The 16,193-nt window shown below is 49.5% G+C and overlaps 2 protein-coding genes across 3 annotated transcripts in view; both read right to left on the reverse strand.

Moving 5' to 3' along the window:
* The window catches only part of LOC128400908 (uncharacterized), a 94,756-nt gene that overhangs the window by 27,126 nt on the left and 51,437 nt on the right, over window positions 1-16,193 (reverse strand). The window lies entirely within an intron of this gene.
* TAOK2 (TAO kinase 2) overlaps window positions 1-16,193 on the reverse strand; it is a 37,901-nt gene that overhangs the window by 4,306 nt on the left and 17,402 nt on the right. Inside the window, exons 14-19 of one of the 2 annotated variants that reach the window (XM_053363455.1) lie at window positions 14,919-15,155; window positions 13,418-13,546; window positions 11,722-11,925; window positions 10,409-10,648; window positions 2,847-3,059; window positions 1,200-1,382 (exon numbers count right to left, since the gene is read on the reverse strand). In XM_053363455.1, the coding sequence (XP_053219430.1) occupies window positions 1,200-1,382; window positions 2,847-3,059; window positions 10,409-10,648; window positions 11,722-11,925; window positions 13,418-13,546; window positions 14,919-15,155 (1,206 nt within the window). Of the gene's footprint in view, window positions 1-1,199; window positions 1,383-2,846; window positions 3,060-6,949; window positions 10,649-11,721; window positions 11,926-13,417; window positions 13,547-14,918; window positions 15,156-16,193 lie in introns of those variants that run through there. The other variant, XM_053363454.1, reaches the window with a different exon arrangement.

The following is a 16,193-nucleotide window of genomic DNA, read 5'->3' on the forward strand; positions in this document are numbered from 1 at the left end:
GGCCAGTCCTCTAAGGCTGCAACATCTGTGGTCAGGAGTACCTGGGAGGTAGGTTGTATAATAATGGCAACACAGCTTTCTTTCTTTTTTAAAAAATATGTTGTATAAATATTGCTATTGTGACAGTGGGGTTGGACTTCCCAGTTAGCTATAGAAAATGGCTACTGAAGCAACAGCAGGGACACCTGGGTTTGGTTAAGGAGGAAGAGGGTGTTAACCCAGGATGGGACAAACCAGACTCAAAACCAGGGGTGAGGAAATCAGACACTGCTGGACTCTGACCCTTCCTGGCCACTGTGCATGCTAGCTGTAGTTGTTGGGAGTCCAAAAGCATCTGTAGGGCTGCAGAATCCTCATCCTCGCTGAGGAGTCTTATGGCTAGGGCTGGGCGATACCGGTTTGAAGTCCGTATCGTGCAATCAGTTTCATAATTTGTGACTTGGCAATATTTTGCAAATCATGATGTGCGTGTGCATATGCTATGCAAAAACCACAATGCTGGGGGAAACCGTGAGGCCAGCCAATGTATCTACATAGTTCCACCCTTATTTCAGACATTGTGATATATCTGTATATTGCAAAGTGATATATTGCGGCATTGAAAACCAGGTATCGCCTAGCCCTACCGCCGGCCACCACCAGACCCTTCGGACTAACCTACGCAAGAGGACCCCGATACCTCATCTCCTCCTAATGAACGTGTAATGGGCTTTCGACTGTAGCTCTCGATCCCTCTCCATTATTCACCTTACAGCAAGCCCATCAAGTCCGCCCTTCCCTGAGCTTTTAAGGAGGGCTGACTTGCATCGCAATCAATACGAAAGCTGTTTAAACCATCACGGCTCTCCCTTTCCCAGAGTGCACTTTCACAAGGAGCTCCGGGAATTCCATTAACAAAGCCCAGCGCAGTTCATGCAAGAACTCTGGTTCTCTTTTGCGGGTGGGGAGAGAGAGAAATAGAGAAGGCAGCCGAGAAGGCTTTCAATCCCAATTAAAAGTTTTGGTGTAAGGTGGCCTCTTGGGATCGTGGGTTAGTATTTTGGGAGCTTGGAACCAGAGGGAAACTAACACTTCTAGCCATCTGGGTGAGACAGGCAAGAGGGGAGAGGCGTGTAGGTCTGAGAGGTTGGTGCTGTGGGTTAAGGAACCAGGACCGTGGGTTTTCCAAGAGGAGGAGGAGGAAGGCTGTTTGCACGTACCCTTTGCTCCAGCAGTGCCCGGCGGATGGATACCCTCTGCTCCAGCTCCTTGATCTCCCGTTCATGCTGCGCCTCGGTGTGGATCTTGATTTTGCTCTGATAGGCGTTGAGCAGCTCCAGCTCTTGCTGCAGCTGCATCCGCAGGACCTGGTATTCTGCCTCCTGCGTCTCGTCCAACCGCAGCTGGGAGGGGGGAGAAAAGGAAGAGATAAGGAAGGGGCACACTGCAGGCTCAGGGCTGACTGAGGGAGAGGGTGGCTGTTTCTGGAGAGAAAGGCTGGCGCTCTTCACCCAACACGGCCACAAGGCCTCTCCCACAGTTGCAGCAGCAGCAGCTTCTGAAGCAGGGCTCAGACATGTTTGGCTTTGTCCCCGAACAGTAAAAAATAAAACACCGGTCCCCCACCCTGCTTTGTAATGCTGTCACGGGGGAGAACCCATGGGCACCAGGTCGATTACTGTTGTTATTTAGTAATTAGTTAATCAATATACTGTTTTTCATCCAAGGACCACAGGGCAGTTCATAGATCAAAATGGAGCTTCTGGGTGGCAGGTTGGTAAGAGCTACATAACAAGGGGGGGTGGAGAATCAATAGGTGAAGAAGAGCCTTCTCACTTCTAAAGAGAAGCAACACCTGTGGAACTTCTGCCTAGCAGGTGTGAGAGTCACATGAGACAAGCCTGGGAAAAGGGGGCGAACCCTATTGTTGTGGCACATTGATCCTTGGCCCTTTGTACTCAAGAAGTCAAAGTCCACCTCGGCCATCACCACTCTCACTAGGTAGCTTTGGTTAAGTGGGTCTCCATCAGCCTCAGTAAATAAAAAACTAAGATCGACCAACCTCAAAAGGATGCTTTTGAGTGAGGAAGAAATATGAGATGGTGAGGCACCACCAGGAGCATTGTATGACCTAGGACACACCCATACTACAAACTCAGTGTTTGAGTGATCCATCCCTCTTCTCATGGAACCCTGGGAATTGTAGTTAGGCAAGATGAGCTTGAGCTCTCAGAGTACTGCCGGCATCCCTCACCAAACTCGTCTTCCCAGGATTCTTTTTTGGTGGCGTTGAAGGAAGCATGACAGTTAAGTGGCCTAAAACCAACACCATCTTTTAGGTGGGGTCCCTCACTACTAGCTAGAGCTGCATAAACTGCACTAAGGAAGCCCAAATTCTGTGCTTGGCTCCCAAACGGCTTAGTCGCCGAACAAATCGGCTCCTGAACACTGCAAATCCAGAAGCAAGTGTTCTGGTTTGTGAACGTTTTTCGGAAGCCGAACATACGGCGTGGCTTCTGCTTGAGTGCAGGAAGTTCCTGCAGCCAACTGGAAGCCATGCCTTGGTTTTCGAATGGTTTTGGGGAGTCGAATGGACTCCCGGAACGGATTAAGTTTGAGAACCAAGGTACCACTGTAGATGGAACAAGTTAATTCACCCAGAAGGGCTCTATTTGCAAAATACTCTCACAGATTGGAATGAAGGGAACAAGAATGGGGGATACTCTCACTGGAAGGGCACAAAACTCAAGTTTTGCTGCGTGATTTTTAAGAGCATAATGAGAACACAACTCTCCCCTCACTGATGGAGAAAGGGGTCAGTTCCCTCCTTCTTCCCGGGGGCAGGGGGTCGTAGTGGGGGTACCTACAGCCTGGGTGGAGAGCATTTCATTGATGCTGTGGTCGTACTGCTCAGCTAGGATGGCCAGCTTGCGGGTCTGCTCGTCCTTCAGGCGCTTGAGGATGCCTTTGTGCTCGCTCTTCGGGGTGGTCTCCAAGAGGTGGTTGCGGAGGGCCTTGTATTGTCGTGTCTGGATCTTGCAGGTGTCCTGGAACTGCTTTTTAATTTGCAGCTCCTTGGACTGGGGTAGGAGGAAGAGAGAGGAGGAGAACAGGGGAGAAGAACCGAAAAGAAAAGGCAAGCCCAAGCAACCAAAGGAGGGAGGGGAAGAATGGTGAACAAAGGGGGAGAGTGCGAAAGAAAAAACGGGTGGGGAAAGAGAAGAACAACAGGGAGAGAGAGAGAGAGAGAGAGACAGGAGCACGTGTTAGACAAACAACTCCCACCAGTAGGGTTTTGGTGGGGAGACCCTGTCCTTCATTTAACCAAGTGACATTTCCCGCTGAAGGCAAAGCCACTTAAATGTGACGTGTTTCCTAGAGGCTCCCGTGCAGAATGACCCAGGTTCAATCTCTCTGGCATCTCCAGTTAAAGGATCTATATGGTGAGGATGCGCTAGGCCTAACCCTGCAGAGCCCAGAGTATGCCAGCCAAGAATATGCAGCACTCAGCTGGGCAGACCGGCAGCCTGACGGAATTGGGCAGCTTCATATATTCATTATAGGAGAAAGGCAGGATATAAGGGGAATTATCGGTGATTTTGAAAAAGCAGCAGTCCTGGTGCAACTAATGTCCAAGTAGGACCATGCTGAGAGTTGGCTGAAGGGCCAGCAGCCTTGGCTCTGTTCACTCCCGTTCTAGTATGAGCTCCAACAGTGGCAAAATGACTTTTCAACCCCCCACTCCACCCCCAAGTAGGATCAAATATTGACTAAGTTTGAATTCTCCCCTTCCGCTCTTCAAGGTCCTAGCTGCTTGCGTGTTGGGCTCACACCCACAACTGAGAAGCTCAGGGGGAGAACTTTTTAAGCTGAGCCTCTGCTGCTGTTCACGCAAAGTAAGGAAGGGGTGTGCCTCAGAGAGAGTATGTGCATGTGTGTATTTTCCCCTGTGGCTGCACTAGGGAACAGGCTGAGCCTTCCGAGCCCCCAAGTAGCCCAGTCCTGTGCTAAAAAGACACACTCCACACAAGGTAAGGCCAGCAACCAAATTAGTGTTTAACTGAAAGGTAGGGTATATTTATTTTTTAAATTGTTCAAAACCCACCCCCATTTTTGTCTCCAGCATTTGTTTTACTGAGTGGTCACTGTACACCAGGCAACACTTTTCAGAGCTGTCCTTTATCTGAGACTCTCATTGGGACGCCTTCCAGTTGATCCAATTTGGGTTAGTGAGTGGGGAGGGCTCAAACCCCGCCGCCCCTTTGAAAAAGATACTTCTTCTCTGCCCTCTCCTTATCTAAGCAGCGTTCAGGTTCTTTAAGGAACGCACTGGGGCTGGGGGGAGTGTATGGGGTGCACCACAAACATTTAAAACTTCCCAGTTAGGAGTCAGTGGTTAGGAGAAGGCAAAGTTGAGTTTCTATTTCTGTGTCACCTCCTCCTTAGGAGGTGGTCTACAAAAATGTTATCAAACACACAGCGAATACCAAAGTCCCTTGTGTTATGAATGGGATGAATGAGGGCGAGCGCCTTACATGGGTGCCAGGAATGGGAAGGCAGTGGCGTGACGGGGAGGAAACTCTTGTGCCTCATAAGGAAAACTGAGCCTCACAGCTGGGAGGTCAGGGAGGAAGATGCTTAAAGATTAAGCATAAGGATGCTTTTTGAACTGAGACTAATGTAAGGCAGGTGGAACACGCACACCTTTGTCACTGCCGTGGCTGACCTCTGGGAGAGGGGACCTTTGTCATATGATGCAGCAGGAACCCACCTCAATGTGGGTCTGTGTTTTTTCCCTGGAACCCACACGTGTCATTTTTGCTTGGAAGCTGTGTGTGCAATTATTTTGCGGTACTCCGGATTGCAGAGAATGAAGGCTGGCACAAGTCAAGCCACCCCCTATGTATTCACACAGGGCACAAACCACCAGGAAGAATTCTAGAGTGATCCTCACACAGATGTTTGCAGAGGTTTGCACTACATGCATAAAAGCAGCCTCCCAAAGCAACCTCCCAAATGGCACCCAAAAACCGACTGCCTGAGGCAGCTGCCTCACCCAGCTGCACATTTTCATGACTCAAATGTATTGCTTTCCAATGTCCCTTAGAAACAAGTGCATTAGCTACCAAGCTGATTGGGTTGTTGTTCATTTCGGGCGGTGGGGGTTGCAGGAGCGTGGGGCATGGCCCTCAAAGGTTGCAGTTCCACTTTTGAACATATAGCAGCAAATGGAAATAATGTAAAACAGGCAGGCTAATAAAATTGCCCAGATTCATTCCCCCCCCCTTTCTCCTTGAGTATTCTAAATAATTTCAGGAACATTCCCACCACCCGAGTGTAGAAAGTTATGGACAGTTACAGCTTCTCAGAGTTAATGAGAAACAAAGGTAATAGTGGGGTGCAGAGAGGAAATGCATAGATCCCCTCTGATTCAGGTTTTGAATAATACTCCAAACTTTTACAAACACACAGTGCAAAATTTCAGGGAGAGGAAAGCTTAAATACAAGGTGTTTGGGGGCAACAGAGGTGTGAAAACAGACTCGTAGCCCAGCTCCTAAGCTTAAAGTGCCTCATTTTATTTTTTAAAAAATTGAGAAATAAATAAAACCAAACTCAAAACTCACAATACAGAGGTGGTGAAGTGTGGTGCAGAATTCTTTTTATTTTTCCTTCAAAGTTTCACATGCATCCACAAGAGGGAAGGGAGAAATAAATAAACCACAGATGAATACCTTCCCCGCACAAAATGGGAGAAATAAATAAAAAATATTTAACAGAGAAAAAAAATGCAAGGAGGATAAGGAGGAAACCACAGCTCAAACGCACACACACAAAATAGGAAGAAATACAAGTACACTATTAAAATGGACAAAACAGAATCTGGATTAATGAAAATAAGTTTGGCCAAAAAATGGAGGAATGCTAAAAAATAAATCCATGATTTGAACAAAATAAGAAATAAATTAAAAAAGACCACAGATGAACCAAAAAAGGGAGAAACACAGGACAAGCACTTGATGTACAAAATGGGACCAAAATTTGATAGATAAATGCAGAATTAAGACAAAGTTGGGGATAATCTCAACTTGGGGTTTTTTGGGGTTTTTTTTAAAGGCTGTAGTAACAGAATCAGACCACAAGCTGGGGAAAATATGTAAAAATGCACGAAGGAAACAATTTAAAAATGAGGCACCAATTAAACTAGAACTGTAGGATGTTAGTTACAAAATGATTTAACAGCATAAAACATGGCTGGGGTGTCTGGCGTGTCATGGGAATGCGAAAAATCCTTGCTTTGTCCGGGAATCTAAATTTACTAGGTGTAAAAACAAACAACAAAAATGGGATTTACTCTTAGATTTGGTGTGTTCAGGATTACTCTCTAAAGATATTCAAGTTCAACCACCCCAGTTTGGCATTTTAAAAAATGGTTAATTTAGTGCCTATTTGGCTGCCAAAGATCGACTTTTAAATAAACCAGGTTTTGTTTCAAAAAACAAAGAAACCACATCTATCAGCAACGCTCTTCATATACGAACTTGATTGAGATATTATAGCGTCTGGGTGATTAGAGCAACCTTTCCCAACTTTGTGCTCTCCAGATGTTTAGGGCCCATCAGAGTTGTAGTCCAAAACATCTGGTGGGCACAAGGCATGGTAAGGGCTGGGATAGAGAGTTAAAATAGGCAAGGTAATCATTTTTTTAATGACACGAGTAAATCACTGCAAGACTACGGGAGCTTCTGCATTACCCGGAATTCTTCTACACAGTTGTTACTTGTGTTACAAAAGGCAAGCATCTCATCCAGGTGTGAAAGGGCCAGGTACTCTGATGCCATTGCCACAGCTCAAGCTGTGGGTGACTGAGGACAGAGATCCCAGAGTAATGAGGGCATTCAGATCCTGGAGTAGGAAAGGTGGAATAGTTGGCTCCCTGGGAAAGGGGAGACCTTGAGGCACTGCTATTCCTGGAATGGTCCCTGTGCTTCAACAGGCTGCAGGGAACCAACAAAAAGGTTGGTTTCACCACCTGAAAAACTACCAACAATCCCAGCATTTGGGGAGGTGCTCAATGGCAAACTTAACTTTTCCATTCTTACATAGGTCCACTAAAGCAAACTGGTTAAAAGCCTAACCATTACTTCAAAGTCCTGGCTTGTGGTATTTGAAGATTTCTTTTATAAGGGCAAAAGAGAGAGAGAGATAGAGAGAACTGCTTGATTGGCCCATTGTGCTTTCAAATGAAAAACCTGTAGCAATAAGTTGGATTTTTAAAAAAAATTCTCCCGTTTTCAGTCATTTTTTTATAAAAAAAATCTCACATTAGCTCTTTGTCCCTCCCCACAAAAACTGGTTTTATATAAAACTTAGCCAAAAAAAAAAAAATCACAAACATACACAAACATAAAATTAAAAGTCAGCTTGAAATATGTACATTCAAGTAAAAAAAAAATGAAGTGAAGGGAGGTTGTTACAATTAGGGTGGAAAATGATAAATATATATATATATTTGTAAAACGGTGGAAATATATATATTAACGGCGAAAGAATCACCTAAAATTAGTTAAGCCCTTAGGAGCTGGGAGGAGTCTGATTTCTTGAAACATGTACACCCCTTTAGGTTTGTAAGTTTCCAGATCAATTGAAACAAGGTTCAGCGGGGAAGAGGGAGGGAGAATGATAAAATTTAAGGCGATATGGGTCCTGACCATTTAAGGAGCTGATAATGAACAGAAGCCTATTTATTTTGATGACTGTATATTCAGCCTCAGCACCCGCTACCTTCTTTGGGGGTTCTATGTTTGAAGGAAATGGAGGACCATACTTATCCCCTCATTGCTCAAAGTAGGTTAAAGATGGAAACAAGAGTGCCTGGACTTTTAAAAAAGCGGTTACTGGAAAATGGTTGCAAGAGTGGAGTATTCTGCAAACTGCAGCCCCTGCCCCCTTAGCAAACTCCTCTTTTCATTGGGGAACATTGAACAGGACCTTTCGACCTCAGACACTAGCACACCTGCACCTCACACCTCAGTTCTAAGGGGCTTGGAAATCTCTTCAGCTTAACCCACATCTTCTCCCAGCCGGCTGGAACGGGCGCCAAAAAATACCCAACCCACCCAAACAGCCAGCTCAAAAGGGCGTCATCAGGTGATTCTTTCCTCGTTAGGGTAATGAACACTCAACAACGCTCCGCCCCACCATTGTGTAAACCAATAAGGAGCTAGAACAAACTTCTGGTCCTCCCGCAACTTCAAAACTCATTTTATCAAAGGCTCAGAGGGATCCCTGGCCTTAAGACATTAAATTCTCTCCCTTTGCTGTCGGGTTCTATATACCAATACCACAACACTGGATGGAAAGTAGTAGGTTTTCAGAGTAAATACTGTCACTTGCTCTGCCTGATCTCCCATAAGTCCAGAGACCTCCCAGAATTCTGTGTGCGAGACCAGAGGACCAGGATGCCAGAATCCCACAGGAATGGACTGTTTCACCGTTTTAGAACAGGATGTGGAGCCCTTCAAGGGCTCCTTATCTCCAGGGTCTCCTGGCAGGCTGGCTTCCTTGCACACTTCTCCTCCTACTAATGCGCCTCGCTGACCCTACAGAATGCCCCCGGGGCCTGGCTGTCAGGCGGGGGATGCGGGAAGGCCTTTCCTCTCGCAAGACATGCAGCCCCTTGAGGCAATGCAGGGCCGAAGGAGGCAGCTGAGCACAAATCACCTCCGTGAGGATCTTGTTGATGCTGCAAATCGGCTTGGCAAGAAGGGCCGCGGCCTTGCGGTGCCAGGGCAGGGACGGCTGGCGCTGGCGGGACAGCACCGGGATGCGGCTGCGGAAGCCACCCTTGTTGGTTTTGGGGAAGAGGCGGAACAGCCCCTGCTCGGTGACCAGCCCCAGGCGCTGGAGGATGCGGAAAGCCGGGCGTGGGAGACGGAGCAGGGCCAGGAGCCAGAAGCGGCGGGCGCGGCGGGGGAATCCCCTCAGGCTGTGCCGTGCGAGTGCCCCCAAGAGGTAAAGAGGCAGGAACAGCCAGGGAGAAGCTAACAGGTAGGAAGCCAGGAGGATGACGGGAACGTACAGGCGCCCCCTACTGGCGCTCAGTCCCACCACACCCACTGCCCCCGCCATCTTGGCCAGGAGGAGAAAGGACGCTCCGGAAAGGAGGAAGACAGAGTGCAACAAGGTGTACGTAACCCCCAGGCCCACCAGAGCCCCTTCGAGGGCCAGGAGGATATCCTGAAACCCGCCACCCTGCGCCCACAGTGCAGCAAGGAGCAGCAAGAGAGTTGGTGCACATGGGTAGGCAGAGACTAACAGTGCCAAGACCACGCAGAGAGCATGGGGCAGCATGGCTGCCACGGGAGGTGGGACGGGGCGGGCTTTGCTGCTGGCCTGCAGGCTGTAGGGGTCTTCAGGGGCAGGGCAGCCATCTCCCGGGCCTCGCAGGGCCCCCTCTTCTAGGACAGTGGGTAAGGCATGAGAGTATAAATTGCCTTCACATGGGAATGGATCCAGCTTATCAGCCTCTTGCCCATCAGGCTCTGGAACGCCTGGCCGCCCCCGAACGGACAACAGAACCCCAGAGCCCTCTCCAAAGTGATCCCGCACTCCAAAAAACCTCTGGCTTACTTCTAGATCAGCAACTCCCTCTCCACAGTGTTCTTGCTGTTTCAAGCTCGTTTCACCGAAATCTGGAATCCAACCTTCTTTTCTGTCTGGATCTAGGACTTCCTCGTCCTTCCCATTGAGCCAAAGGCACTCCTGTCTCTGCTCTAAAGCTGCAGCTTCCTGCCCATCTGGAATTTCGCTTGCCAGGCATTGCCAACCAGGCTTTACGTCCCCAGGACGCTTTGATTCAGGCACCAAGGCCTCCAAACCCTGCTCATCCAGATCTCCAACCCCCTTTTGCGACCAGTCCTGTACAAGACCCCCAATACGCACTGCATCCAGCTCTAGATCCTCCTCCTCCTCCTCCAGGCCATACTCTAAAACCACATGCCCATGGCAGTCTAGCTCTGGCTCCAGAACCCCCATTTCATGGCTACACTTCCCTAAAAGGTTGGGACATTTTATTCCTGTGTCTACAACACCCTGAGTTGGCTCCAGAACCTCTCCAATAGGTTTGCATCGGCCTAGATCATCATGACAAGGGCTACCAGACTCCGAAACAGCCGATTCACATCCTCTTGAGTCTAGTGGCCCAAAGTGTGGGCATTTAGATTCTGCATCTGCCGGGCATTTCTGAGCCCTGGCCGCACAGTCACAGGGACTAGGCCCACACAAGTGGTCCTGCATGGGCTCTAGACTTCCGTCCTCATTTGTGTCCATTTCCACAACCCCTGGGTGCCCCTGCCCTGGCTCCAGACCCCTTGCATCCTGCCCGTCAGGGCACCACTGGCAGCAAGGCGGGGTGTAGGTAGCACCTACTTTGAGGCTCTTAGGCTGCTGCCGGACCTCCATGGCGTGTTTCTGGCGCAGCTCCTGCTCCCGGCGCTTGTTGTACTCCAGCTGGTTGGAGAGCTCTGTTTGGTGCTGCAGGCGGGTGAGCTCCGTGCGGGTGCGCTGGACGGTGTGCAGGTGCCGGAACTCCAGTTCCTGTGTGGATTCGTGCTGGCGCAGAAGCATGGCGCACTCCAGGTCCTTCTGGGTCTGCTTTTTGTTTAGCTCCTGAGGGAGGAAGCAAGGGAAAGGCATTAGAACTGCACCTCCCACGGAGACTCGCTTCTTCCTGGCATCAAGGCTCTTAAAAGGGTCAGCATTCTTTCTTCCATCTAGGTTTCCAAAGGCTGCATTCTTCTCCCAAGGGACCGAGAATTGTCTCATTCCCCCTTGCTCTAATGTCAAGGGCTGCAGGCACTCTCCCTCCAAGCCTATGAAAATACAGAATTTGGGACTGGAGGCAAAAGCCAGCATCTTGAGCAACACCCAGCTCTCTTCTATTTTAAAGAACACTATTTTCTAGCAAAGCTTCCGGATGATGCTGGAATGCAGGTGTTGGTGGTTAGGCTCTATGATTAGTATAAACAGGAGATGTTCAGCAAATCAAGGAAATAGTTTATAACAGTTTATATAATGAGGTTTATGAAGGTTTTGCAGAATTTTGCATGTATGCATGTGCACACATAGAATTTGTATTGCTTCAGTGCAGAATTCATTGTTTTGGAGAAGAGATCACATTGCTGACACCATATTTTAGCAGAGGCGGCTAGTGGCCACTTCTGCATTAGCGCTAAACGGGCTTGGCCCTGTATACCTGAAGGAGAGTCTCTGCCCCCATCGTTCAGCCCAGACACTGAGATCTAGTTCCGAGGGCCTTCTGGCAGTTCCCTCGTTGCAAGAAGAGAAGATACCGGGAAACAGACAGAAGGCCTTCTCGGCAGTGGCACCCTGCCTGTGAAACACCCTCCCATCAGATGTCAAGAAGATGAAGAACTACACAACTTTTAGAAGACACCTGAAGGCAGCCCTGTTTTATTGTGTTGGTAGCTGCCCAGAGAGGCTGGGCAACCCAGTCAGATGGGCGAGGTACAAATATTATTAGCTCCTGTTCTTGTGCTGCTCCACATCATGTTGCATCGTACTTGCTGGCTCCCTGGGGCAGATACCCAGACATCCCCTGTCAATGTCTGTTCTTCTGGGACAGTAGTAGTGGTGACACCTACTTACCAAAACAACCCCTCATGAAGCCCTGGCCCTCCTGTGAAACCATCCCTTCCCCACAGCCAACGCCAGACTCTCACCTCTCGCAACAGGTCCTGGTCCAAGTTGTGGCGGGCCAGCAGCATCTTGCGCTTGTACTGGCGGCACTGCAGCTCAAAGTACTGCCGCTGGCGGCGCAGAAGGTTGGCCTCTTCCTCTGCTTGGTAGTGCTGCATGTTCTCCTTCTGCCTCAGCAGCCACTCTTGCTTCTCCCGCTTGGGTGTGCTCTGATTCTCCTGCAGCTCCTGAGAGAGGAAAACAAAAAGTCATGAGAAATGGGACACAATGAAGTATGATAGTATCTCCTCCTACACAGCATGGGCGGGGAAGAGGATCTGGCTGGCGGAAAGGAGCTTGGGCTCTCCCACCGCGGGCCACCTTGACGGGTCCAGCCACCTGTCAATCATCTGATGTCACCATGGTGACCTAGCTACAAAAAAAGCGGGGTGCATTCTAAGCGTGCTCCTGTTTCTTTCCTGAACTCTTTGGCAGCCCAGCCTGGGATTCAAGCCATCAGTGCAGAAGATCTATGTTCCTCAAGCTGGGCTGCAAAGGAAGATCCCTGCAGCCAATCCCAGCAGGGGTTTCAGTCAGTGTTGGTCAACTGATTGGTCCTGGTTACAACCCTCTGTTTGGGCAAGGAGCAGCTGTGCTTGGTGGCTCCTGACTGCAAACTCCAGAGCACAACTGATGGATGTTCAAATCAGTGTTGGTTGGTGCCGACTGCAATGCTCACTTTTGGCAAGGATGGGCCAAATTTGGAATTACTGGATGTGAGCCAAGGAACAACCAGAAGAACATTTTAGGGCTCTTGGTTGTACCTTTGCAGCCACATCTTTACCTGCCTAATACCTGACATCAAATGTGGGCCAGGTGGCTGTGGTTTAGGAAGAATGGCATTATGGGCCAGCTAAGGCCTCCAGTCAGGCTTGATGTAGCCCACAGGCCAGAGGTTCCCCACCACTGCCCTACACCCGGGCATAAAACTGGGTAAAGAACATCTGGTTGCAGCTGGCGAATATATGGATGGAGAGTGAGGGTGCAGACCAGCTGCAGAGTCCCAAAGGAACTTCCACAGAATAAACTCGTTGCTAAACTTTCTCTAACTGCTCCTTCATTTGAAAGGATCATTCATTCCTCTTGTTCTCACTGAATGAGGAGTGCAGGCACTGCCGGAAGTCCAGTCTTTGCCAAACATTTCCCATGGTGGGCTTCTGCCCACCTAAGAGAGAGAAGAGCCACTCATTCAGTCTCAAGGAAACAGCTCTAGGGCACTAGCTCACTCTTCATAAGCAGGAAGTCGGCCATGGCTTGCAGCGAACTATGAGAATTTTCAGCATTGAGGCAACTCTTCGAGTATTCCCTGACGCAGGTGGGGCATGTGATGCCCCTGACATTTTAAAATTTATATTTTATATGCATCCCCCCTAAAGACTGTACGATTGACTCCTGAATAAGCTCCTTCAAGGACTCTAATTCCAGGTCACTGAATTATCAGGCGGTAGTACCACAGACTGAACCAGAAATTAGCAGTACCAGATTCAGAGGCAGCATATCCCTCACTAATCCATGACAGGATTCCCAGTTACAGATGGAATCGGAAGACAGCACAAGGGGGGAAAACACGGAGGCTGGGATGAGAGACCAGGAACTTTCCAAAAGGAGGCTGCCAAGCTGGTGTGACCCCTCCCCCTCCCCTCCCCTCCTGCCTGCTTTGCTCCTCTTAAAAGCAGGTACCTCTTTAAGTTGCTCCTTGCGTAGCTTATACTGCCGCTTCTGCGACTCCAGCAAGTTGCCCAACTCCTTTTTCTGCTGGCCCAAGATATGTTGCTGAAACTTCTTCTCCTCAGCCAGGGCTGCCTTTGCCTGTACAGGGGATGGGTGGGAGAGAAAGAAAGGAAATTCACCCACAAAGGAAGGATGAAGAGAGTTTGGCCACGCTCATGGCTGTGTGTGTAGTAGCGTAACTCCATGCAAGTGCAGGAAAGTATTTTAAGCGTGGGAATTGCCATTATAGGGGTGTGGGTAAACCGGCAGAACGTCCAAAGCCAGAGTGGGAAACTGAGTTGGAGTCTAAAAGAGCCTGCCTATGTCTAGCAGAAATAGGCAAATTTGCACCGTTAGCATGGTTTTCAACTCACCATTTTTAATGTGTTTGGGTGGAGGGAGGGGAGCCACTGCTGGCCAGTGTAGACAGTACTGAGCTAGATGGGCCAATGGTCTTGACTCAGTACAAGGTAGCTTCTTATGCTGCTGTGTTGGTATCAGAGGACATCCAGCTTCGACAATAGCCAGGCCTGAATGCCCTGCTCTGGAGCATCAGAATATAGGGAAGGGCCATAGCTCAGTGGTGGAGCTTGCCTTGCATGCAGAAGGTCCCAGGCAGGGGTCTCAACCAAGGATTGAACCTGGGACCTTCTGCATGCAAGGCGAGCTCCACCACTGAGCTATGGCCCTTCCCCATAAGCAAAAGTATCTGCTTTTAAAAATGATCCCAGCAGCAGCAGCAGCAGCAGCTCAGTGAAACGATCCCAAAGCACTGAGCTACCCAGTCACAGCTGATCTGGCCAGAAGGGAAGGGAAGAGCCACAGCTACAACAGGAGCCAAAGAAGAGACCCTCTCAGCAACAAGCCTGGACCACCCCAAGTAATCTGGTCAGAATGGAAGGGAAACCAACAAGGAGGAGCTTCACTCTTTTTATTGTGGCTGGTTTTTAACACACCCCTCCAGCACACGCAGGGCCAGTGTCAAGAGGCCAGGCATTTGCGGAGGGTCTAGGCACTGTTCCAGGGGGTCTGCTGACAAGAACCCCCTGCGCCTGCTCTTCCTACTGCCTCTCAGCCTGGCCCAGGCAAGGGGGCAGCAGTAGGCAAAGGAGGATCCACAAATGACACTGCCTACTTGCTCTCCCTGGCCCACTGCCTGGCAGTCAAGCAAGCGGCAGCAAAGATGAAGAGGAGGAGCAACAGCAGCAGTTGGTGATGATGGTGGCGGCAAGGAGCAAGGCTCGCTGCTGCAAGAACACCCCACCTGTCCTGGGTAATGGCTCCCCCAAACCAGGAGCCAGCGCTGAGCATGTGCTTATTCAACAGCCTGAGGAACTCCACTTTCCTACGGGAGCTCCTCCACTAGGGAGGCCACAAGCCCTCTGCCTTCCTCCTGCCACTTGGAGCCATCGTAACTGTCTCCAACAGAATCTCCCCAGCTCTGGCAAGGCGACCCCACACTAGCGCTCACCTCCTTCTCAAATATAGCTTGGTGCTTCTTGGCCAGTTTCTCAGCCTCAGCAGAGAAGTTGCTGCGATGGGCCTCCAGCTCCTTGTCGAGCCGCAGCTGGTGCTCGTCCAGCTCCGCACGGAGCTTGTTCTCCAGAGCCAGCAGCTGCTTCTGGTGCTGACGCCGCATCCGCTTGTAGCCGCTCATCTGGTCCCGCAGCGCCGAGTCTTGCTCGTGCTCCTGGATCTGGCGAGTCACCTGGGGAAGGGTGGCAGGAGGTCAACGTTAGGCAACCCTGAGTCTCGCAGGCCCCACTGCTTGTGTGCTTACTCCTGAATTAGAGCTGCATCCTGTTAAGGGGGAAGCTCAGCACCACCCCTTCCTGGGCCATCCTCAACACCCTGCCTACAAGAGCCTGTTATCTGAGAACTAGACCTGCCACATCTTGTCAATTAATCCATTTTTATCAAGCACCAACCATTAAATCTGGAACTTTTAAATTATTATAGGTACTGATAAGAGTTGCACGTAGCAGGCACCACCCTATTTTTACTTTATTACATTGACACCCCTCTTTCTTCCATGAGACTCCAAGGTTTGACACACAGCTGCGCCCCACTCCCTCTCTGAGACTTCCCCCTTCTAACACGGTGCCTGTTGCACTGTGTGCATGCATCATCAAAAATGGTGTGGCTCTCTGGAGCTACTTTTTTTATTCATATATTAGATTTATTAATCAATTAAGGAATCAATCCATTGCTTCAGTTTCAGCAGCCCAACACAGAGACAGAGCTTCCTTTTTTTCTCTCCAACAGAATATTCCTAGCCTCCCTTGGTTACAAAGTGTGTTGGGGAAATGCCCCAAAGGCAAGAGTATTGAACATGGGACTTCTAGGTCTCCATGATTCTCCCTCTGCTCCTTTCCCACAATAGGAAGCTGTACCTAAGAACAACAATAGATGTTAATAGTCCATGACAATTCTTTCCCCACGGAATCTGTCCGTTCCTTTTCTAAATGGGTCACTTTGGGGCCAGTTTCCCTCCATCCTGGCACCCTCTGGGGCTGCTGGGAGTTGTAGCATGAAACATGTGAAAGGTGCCAGGTTGTGGGGGCTGCATCCTGCGCCCTTAATAGTACTGCAGGACATGAATTCTCATTTTTTATACAGCTAGCAAGAATCCCATCTCATCTTAAGAAATGAGGATTCAGGAAGAAGCAGAACCTACTACTTGGGAAGAAGTTGTGTAAACCCTGCCGTTTCTGCAGCCTCCGCATAAAAGCAAGGTGCTGGGCCA

Source organism: Podarcis raffonei, chromosome 13, assembly GCF_027172205.1.
Source record: "Podarcis raffonei isolate rPodRaf1 chromosome 13, rPodRaf1.pri, whole genome shotgun sequence".
Taxonomy (NCBI): Eukaryota; Metazoa; Chordata; class Lepidosauria; order Squamata; family Lacertidae; genus Podarcis; species Podarcis raffonei.